The sequence below is a fragment of the Panicum virgatum genome, chromosome 3K (assembly GCF_016808335.1).
Source record: "Panicum virgatum strain AP13 chromosome 3K, P.virgatum_v5, whole genome shotgun sequence".
Classification (NCBI taxonomy): domain Eukaryota; kingdom Viridiplantae; phylum Streptophyta; class Magnoliopsida; order Poales; family Poaceae; genus Panicum; species Panicum virgatum.
Window position 1 is genome coordinate 26017305 of NC_053138.1, and position 9273 is coordinate 26026577.

General features: G+C 42.0%; 1 protein-coding gene across 1 annotated transcript; it reads left to right on the forward strand.

Annotated features, from left to right (window-relative positions):
- The first annotated feature begins 2052 nt into the window (after positions 1-2052).
- On the forward strand, positions 2053-5427 carry LOC120698675 (LOB domain-containing protein 6-like). Its single transcript, XM_039982391.1, has 4 exons — positions 2053-2378; positions 2844-3269; positions 3383-3808; positions 5080-5427. The coding sequence occupies exons 2-3, from the start codon at positions 2859-2861 to the stop codon at positions 3779-3781; spliced, it is 810 nt and encodes a 269-aa protein (XP_039838325.1). The 5' UTR covers positions 2053-2378; positions 2844-2858; the 3' UTR covers positions 3782-3808; positions 5080-5427.
- The last annotated feature ends 3846 nt before the right edge of the window (positions 5428-9273 follow it).

Below are 9273 nucleotides of genomic sequence, written 5' to 3' on the forward strand. Positions count from 1 at the left end.
ATTTTGATTATATTTCAAATAGAATAGGTTAGAAATTTAGTAGCATGTATTACATTATGTTAATCTTTATATAATAGAAAATGTGGTAATTTAGTCGAATATCTTAGTTCTAATAGTTATAGTTGTCCATAGGTTAAAATAGTTTGCTTATCTTTGACAATTTATGTGATTTCTCTCTTTTTATAGCACACCACATATACGAATTAATGTGGAGGATCTAAGAAGAGCAATCAACTAGTAAAATAAAACTCAGTTGTTTCCTTCTAATGAAATCTACCCAACCAAGTTTGAGTCTCCATGTAGGTGCCTGAAAATTTTAGCTGATTCTTCAGCGATAAAAGATATGCTCGTCAATTGTGAGTCTCATCTGGTGCCTTTATTAATATTAAGATCTTTTGACCTAGTCTCTTTGAGGGATTTATAGGGATTACGCTGGCGCACATTTATAGGCTAGTTGTAAATATCTACTTTTGTACCATGTTTGAAAAAAGGAATAATAAGATATTTCAAGTTTTTTATCGACCATATCATCACTATACCATTATTTTGGTTAGTTCCATCTAGATGCATCTGCATTCATTACTCTTAAGTGGTCAATTTTTGCCCGTGTTTTAATTAAATGGTGGCCTATATATAGCGGCGCTATAATAGTACTGCACAATTGCCCCTATGTATGACCACTGTAGTAGAAATATCGAGCTATAGTGACGATAAGAGCATCTCCAAGAGTTTCTAATATTTTTTTCCAAAACTTGTTATTTGCCAACTCTCCAAATAGGTATAGGAGAGGCAAAAAAGATTCTATCTCCAATAGTTCTCTATTTTTACTCCAAAAAATGAGAAGTTGTGGCCCCACAAGGATAATACCACGTGAAACTTCCATGGCTGGCGGACATGGCTGGCAGACAGGAGCTTCTTGCAGGTTAGATTGCCGGTGATTTACGGCACGAGAGGTCTTAGAATTTGGGGAAAAAGAAAGAGGACGAGGAGAGGGTTCCTACCTCTTACTTGCGCCGATGATGCACCGTGGCGGCCGGAATCGGTGCGGGAAGAAGTGGCGGCGGGCGCAGTCCATGGCGGACATGCCAACAGCGGCGGCCATAGAAACTAAACCCTAAATCCTAACATGAAAAAAAAACCAAAAGAATGGATTGGATCCATGGCGCAAAGGGGGGATGTTGCCGGGAAGAAGACGACGCAACAAAAAAAAGTCACGGGGGAGGGGCGATGGGGAGCGACAGAGGCGTGCGTAGTTTTACGCACAAGGGAACTCAATTTGCCAATTGTTAAGATATAGGAAATTAGGATGGCGAACTATTGGAGAGTGATTTTTTGACTTTTTACCAAAAAAACTAGGGTGGGGAAAATAGGATACTCTTGGAGATGCTCTAATAAGTTGAGATCCTACCACCAAATCATATAGCTCGCTATTTAAAATACTGAATTTTTAGTTTTAAACAAAAATATTGACTAAACGGAGAGGAGGTAAAACCTATTTTATATAAGAAAGCAAAAATGTAGAATTAAAACGACTACATGTGAGGAGAAAACTCCATGGAAATTAAAGGACACATCATTTTGGCTTCACATATCGCACGTGTCCACAGAAAACATTGCCTTGTCCACCAAGACCAAAATTAAGACTCCCGCTTTTGTAAAAGTGACAGTAAAATAAAAATAATAATTCCGGGAAACATCTGGAACTACTACTTTTCTTGTAACAAATTAAACATACTTCGATTTTCTTGTTACAGTATTATAGTTCACCCTTGTCCAGAGAATGAAGAGGAGGGACAAAAATATATATATGGTTGCAGTAGATTAATTAAATATAATCACGAACTGCTCTATACGCTGGAAAGTTCGTTATTACTGCAAACGTTCTACCAACTTTCCAGAGACGATGCATGGTTGCAGTAAATCACAAAAAAGCTCTAGTTGCTAAGTACTACCGCTAATCATCATTTCGTACTATATATAGTTAGGCGCATAAGGTTATATTAGGCTCGTGGCACTGTGGTTAGGCCCACCTACACTCTTCTTTTTGGAGGGCCGGGTTCCTACCAACACACAATCCGGGGCCTCCCTCTCATCAGCGTATAACACAATTACAAACGCCTCTCACGGTCTCTCGTCACTTTCATACCCATCCATTCTCTCTCTCCGAAACAAACACCCGAATAATCAGCTACGGAGGGCTGACCGGCTGAGACGAGGAGGAGAAAAGCAAAGCCTGTTGCTGGGAACGAGGAGGAAGCTGTTGGCAAAGTGAAGTGAGAGTAGAAGAGACGGAGGCGACCGCCGAGGAGGAAGGATACTACTCGGAGGCGGGGACTCCGGCGGAGCGGCTTCCCGGCAGGGAAAGGGAAGGAAACAAGGTGCCTGCTTCTTCTTCGGCCCTCGCCGTACGCCGGCGTCGGATCCGGCCGAGAGCTTCATGATGTTTCTGCTTCTACAATCGTTTCTATTCTTCCCGTCTGCTGGTTTCTTGCAAAGTTCTTCAATTCTTCCGGTTCTTAATTGAACTCCCTCTTGGATCCAGCCAAGAAGCTATCCTTTTCTACCCTCGTCTGCTTGCATAATTTTTGTTTATTCGAATAATCTTTTTGGCTCTTTTCTGCTCGGAAGTCGGAATGATGATTTCATTTTACAGCCGGCCATAAGTTTCTAAGAGTAACTACGAGCCATTTCGGTAGTTCTGCTCACATTTAGCAAGGACAGATTTCGTGATTATTTTCTCTTCAGTTTGTCCCCCTCGCTCGTAATTTCCTTTTATTATAATTTCACACAGCATCTACCACCAGGAAACCCTTGCTTACCTAGATCCTCTTCTCTTCGCGCAGAGGGATATCAGATCGATGGCCGCGTCGTCGGTGCCGCCGGCCTCCACGGGCTCCGTGATCACCGTGGCCTCACCGCCCACGGGCGGCTCGGCCTCCGGCGGCGCGGGCTCGCCGTGCGCCGCCTGCAAGTTCCTCCGGCGCAAGTGCCAGCCGGACTGCGTGTTCGCGCCCTACTTCCCGCCGGACAACCCGCAGAAGTTTGTGCACGTGCACCGCGTGTTCGGCGCCAGCAACGTCACCAAGATCCTCAACGAGCTCCACCCCTACCAGCGCGAGGACGCCGTCAACTCGCTCGCCTACGAGGCCGACATGCGCCTCCGCGACCCCGTCTACGGCTGCGTCGGCGTCATCTCCATCCTCCAGCATCGCCTCCGCCAGGTCCAGCAGGAGCTCGCCCGGGCCAGCTACGAGCTGTCCAAGTACCAGGTGAGACACACGACAACACGTAGGCGGCCTGGCCTCTCCATCCTAGCCTGTCACGTGTATACAGATGTGTACATGTTTGTGTCACGTGCTGGTACGTGTTTTTCGGGGCACAGGCGGCGGCCTCGGCCTCCGTGGCCGTGGGATCCAATGGTGCGGCGGCGGCGGCGGGGATGGTGGATTTCGTCGGAAACCCGGTGCCCAACTGCACGCAGAACTTCATCAACGGCCACTCCACGGCGGCGGCGATCGGCGGCGCCGGCTTCGCGCACCCGGCCGACCACTTTGCCTCCGTGCAGATGATGCTGGCAAGGAGCTACGATGGAGAAGCTGCGGCCGCGAGGCTGGGCATGAACGGAGGAGGAGCAGGAGGCGGCGGCTACGGTTTCGGGTACTCATCGGGCATGGGCGCCGGGCATGGTGTGGTGTCTGGCCTTGGGCAGGTCGGCAGCGGCGGGCAGTTCTTGAAGCCCGGCACGGCCGGAGGGGACGAGCAGCCCACCGCCGCGCAGTAGTGGATCGGAGCATCTAGTCTTTGTCAGGTTCGACTCTACCTATGTTTTTCCATGCATTCAAAGGATGGGATTTTCTTCATTCCACACGTGCTGTTTTCCTTCACAATACATCTGCGAGTAAATCTTTGTTATATATCGTATGCATGTGATGGTATTCTGTTGTAGCAATGACATGCATGCCTCACTGAATAATTACAGTATATATATGCTAATTTGGAGTTGTGGGCACTGCTGTAACTCACCATTGTTTATCGACTTGATTAGGTTCACACCACCCTTGCTCAAATTGGAGTTTCAATAGGCATTCAGAATTTAGCTTCTAGAAAGCTCTCACTATCTTAACATGTTTTCTTAGATATTGTCTATACTAAACAAATTCTTTGGTGACTAGACTACGCAAATCTAGCTAGGCTTTGTAGGAGTGAAGGTATTCACAAGCGGTGATTGTTGTGGGAAAATATCTATGGAAAACTTTTTGGCAAGAAAAATCTTCATGGTAACAAAAAAAAAGGAAAGAAGGCATATTTGTAAAATTTGTAATATTTGGATGTTGTCCCTCATATATCGATGAATCGAGAGAAAACTTAATTAGCTTTTGATAAAGAATATCAATTCTAAATGGGTTAGATTTAGAGGAGTGCAATACCAATTTTTATACAAATAGTTATAGAGATAAAACAAATACAAGGGATATAACAACATCTATCTATGAAGAAATATTTGCTTGAAAAAATCAATCAACTCATAGTCTTGTTAAGGAAGAAGAAAACTTATTTGAAGTGTTTGTTTGAAACTCTATGAGCTGCAAGACCATATATCATATATTTATGTAAGAATTGCACATTTTTTACATTTTATGTTATATATATGCAAGCCACAAAAATGTAATACATTAGAAAAAGTTAGTTATCAAAATTCTAATATCTTTAATTAATATACATTGTTCAAATTAGGAATGGAACTTTATACTAGTATGGAGACTGTGACGTAATAGCTTGATATTGTTATAATATTTGGTACACCAAATTGTATTTACAATGTTTCTTACTAACATTATTTTATTTTATCAAAAGCATATAGATATATTTGCAATCGTTTCTTTACTTTTCATTTATCATAATAATTATAGCAAATCAATTTATAATAACAAATTTGTACAGATCTATCAATCAAATATTATTTTCTAAAATGTTGGTAACCAAATATAATTAAACAAAAAAGAATAATGATATGGTTAGTCTTTATAAGTTTCTATTGTGCTGTTTCTGATGCAAGATTTTGTACTTATTAATATACAGGCTATTACTTACGAAGGAAAGATCCAGATGCTAAGTTAACTACTTGAGGACGTGGAGACTAAATTAAGTGCAAGATGAAAAAAAAGTCTAGCATCCTTTATAATAGAGATGGTAAACAGAAAATTCTTATTTCGTATTGTTTGTTGGAAGTGTTGATGAGATGGTAAACAGAAAATTCTTATTTCGTATTGTTTGTTGGAAGTGTTGATGTCATTCGCGTAGTCGACTTGAGCAGTGCTCCATGTTTGTGTTTGTATTATGTTGTTACTTTATTGTCTCTGGATGTACTTGTACATGGAGCTCTGACATTAATATAGTGAAAATAATATAAAGTTAAGTTTATTTTATAGAAAATGAAATTGGTAGTTGAATTCTATTGTATTAAGGGCATGTTTGTTTGAGCTTTTGGGTAGCGTTTTTAGTGTGAAATTAAAGCTATAAGCTCAAACAAACAGCGAACTTCTCGCGCGGCTTCCAAAGCTCAGAAGAGCTGAGTTTATATGGAAAGCTGAAAAGCACAATTTTTGTAGCTTTTTTAGCCTAGAAAGTTAAACACATCATTTAAAAACTATTATTAGATTTTCAAAAGTAAAAATCCATAATCAGCTTTTCAGAAAAGGTACAAAAGTTGCAGCTCAATCAAACAAACCATAAGATGTATGTAGATGTTGTTTTTGATTAAGCATGTAAAGTTCTACTACATATATGCATGGTTTACTCTGAGCAAAACATTCTATCACTTATAAATCATTGCTAATATCCATTTTGATTGCATAAAGATATATAGTCTTATCTATATTGAAAGTGAAGTATATCCCACTTGAAATATATAAAAATAAGTATTGATCATCCAAATATCTTATTTTTATATAGAAAGTTGAATATTGAAGTAAATATATACAGCTGGAGCGCGTATCCTGTTCCACTTTGCTCCATCTAGAGGCAGGACAAATAACCAACAGTCTGCAGTAACTAACTTGCTAGCATGCATGGCTCCAGTAGAGAGACCCATACGAAGCTAAGTCAAATCTAACTTGCTAGCATGCTTGGCTCCGCTAGAGACTAGAGAGACCCATATGAGCTAAGTCAAATCCTGACCAGTGTCATGGTGTAGACTATGTATATAGCATGAAACCCAAAAAAAAAACAGGCCAAATATACATAGCTTTCATAGCAACTTGAGAAAGAAATAGGACCAAAAAAGGAAGTATATGATAACCTATATATAGCTTTCATAGCAACTTGGGAAAGAAATAGGATGGGCGATGCAGGTTCGTCAACAACATTTGGCACTCGATTAGAGTTGTACAGGGTTGTTATGATCTTGTATTCTTTTTCTGAAAAACTAGGGTTGTTATGATCCTGACCAGGCCTATCCAAATGTCTAGCTGTAGGCCGGTTCCAAGTATACAAGTATGAGATAATCAGATAAAACAATACTGGAGATGCTTTCATGCTAAAGAAAAAAAAAGCAAGTGTGCATACACGCTCCACGCCCAGAGTACAGCGTATATACTTGCTTGGCCACCATGAAGCGCCGCGCTGCCGAGCCGCACGAAGTAGTGCGTGGTCACTGTGGTGGTGTAGAGCACGCATGCTGCTGATACAGTAACAGTGGTGCAGCAGGGCAACAGCTACGCAGCCATCCAGCAGCAAATGCCAATTGCCCCTGCGAAGGCTCTGTTTGGTTCTGTCCACTAGATAGTACTAGAAAACTTTGATCACTAATTACGGTGTCAAAAAAGCTATTTTACAAAACAAACTTCAGAACCACGCGCTAGGAACCCTGAAAAATCTAATGAGACTTTTGACGCGCGATTAGAGGACGGTTACTGTAGCATCACTGTGGCCAATCATGGATTAATTACAGTAATTAGATTCGTCGCAAAAAGTTACTCACATCCCTAAAAAAATTCTGCAAATAGACTTTATTTAATACTTCATGCATGCGAGATCCTTTTTCGAGAAACGCACGTGCTACTCACTAGCATGAACCAAACAAGACCGAAGAAAAGCTAGTTAGGACTCAGGAGTGAGTGAGGTCCTGTTTAGTTCCCAAATTTTTTTCTACAATATCCGTCACATCGAATGTTCGGACACATGCATGGAGCATTAAATGTTATTAAAAAATAACTAATTACATAGTCTAATTGATTAGCATGAGACAAAATTTTTAAACTTAATTAGTCTATAATTGGACATTAATTACCAAATAACAACGAAATTGCTACAGTGTCAAAATCCAAACATTTTCGCAAACTAAACAGGGCCTGAGTGAGAATGTGAGAACTATGGCTGGGTGTGGTGAATGAGCCTGTTCGGCTGACCGTATGAATAGTGTAAGACTGGTAGAATGAATAGTATTCTGTGAGAGAAAATAAGCCAAAACAAATCGAGACAAGCCAAAATAAGATAAGCCGCATGAATAATGTAGGGCCGGTAGAATGCTGCTGCTCCCTCCCTCTCGATCGCTAGCTAGACTCGAGGAGGGCAGAAAGCATTTTGCAGGGAGGTGACAGAAGACAAAAGAACGAGAGAGGGAGAGAGAGAACGATGGGCGGGGGTCGGCCATGGATGATAGATGAAAGCAGGTGAGCAGGCCTCCCAAGAATGCCGTCGTCGTGCAGAAGGGTTATTGAATGCGGGAATGGAGCTACCCTACACTCGCGCGCTGCATCCGTAGTTTGCCCCAAACCCAAGCATGGCGCCGTCGTGCAGGAGATATTCAATGCCGTCGTGTCTTGCTCGTAGCCCGGCCGCCTCCACATCCGCATACACCACAACAATTCTACCACTGATCTGTGTGAGCATGGAATGGAACGCTAACGCAGTTCCCTTCATGTCAGTATATTGCTTCGCAGAGCAATACTCACTCCCCGTTTCAAATTCTAGACCGACCATTTTAGCTTTACAAGCAAAACAGTGCTCGTGTGTTGCTGAGTAATAATATAAATTTTACATAGATCTACGCGAGACCATCAATTTTGTGCTCTTTCGCTCCATGTAGAAGTTGTGCCATGATCATGCAATGTATTAATTGTTTGGGTTCCGATTGTGATTCGAATTGACTTGATGGGGTTTCGATTATGATTTCGATTGATTTATCCGGTTCCGATTAGTGTTCATTAACATACCAATGAATCATTGATTGTTTTAGAAATATAGGTCTGACCTAAATATATACTATATTTAAATGCGTACGAAATATTATTTATCTAGAAAACATTAAATCAAATTTGGAACGTAGAGAGTACTGCTCAGTCACGATTGATGCAGTAGCAGGTACGCTAGCGCGGCGCGGGTTGAACGCGAATGGTCCGTCGATCTCCGTGACACCGACCCTGTCGTCGGCCCTGTTTGGTTTAGGTTAGCACAAGTAGCACAAAAATTTTGACCAATAATTAAGGGTAATAAATAAAGTTAATTTACAAAACTAACTCCACAGCCGTGTTCTACTTCGCGAGACGAATCTAATGAGGTCTTTGACCGCACGATTCGAGGATGGTTACTGTAGCATCACTGTAGCCAATCATCGATTAATTACTATCATTAGATTCGTCATGAAAAATTACATCCATCCATGAAAAAGTTTTACAAATAAATTTTATTTAGTACTCCATGTATTGAAGATTCTTTTCTCGGGAAATGTGTGCTAGTAGTACTAGCAGTAAACCAAACAGGGCCTATGCTGCGTCACGAGGCCTGACGCCGACTATACCCGAGACCAGCGTCGCGGCAGGGCCCAGATTTTTTTTTTGCAGAAAAGGAGGGCCCAGGGTGAGTAAAGCCCCCAACCGTCTCGGCGGGTAGGCGACTGATGCATATGGACCATACCATTTCATCATGGCATCGTACCCCCCAAGAGATCGATGAGATAATTGTCTGGCGACGGATCGCGTCACCATCTATCGTCCGTCTCCGCCGTCCCCATGGGCCGGACACGGCATGCATCCATGCCAATGCCTTGCTATTGAGAAGTAGTACACTCCCCCCACTACTAGATGATCTGTGTTGAGAGCAAGTATTATAAATGGCCGCAAGAAAACTAAATACTGAGGTGGAGGGAAGAGAATAGAAAAAAGAGGAGAGGTGGGCTGCAAGCTTGCAGCCAGCTTGAGCACAAGAATCCAGAAACCTTATGAGAGTGACATGTGGGCCTTATATTAATGATGAATAACTAAACTACTATACTAG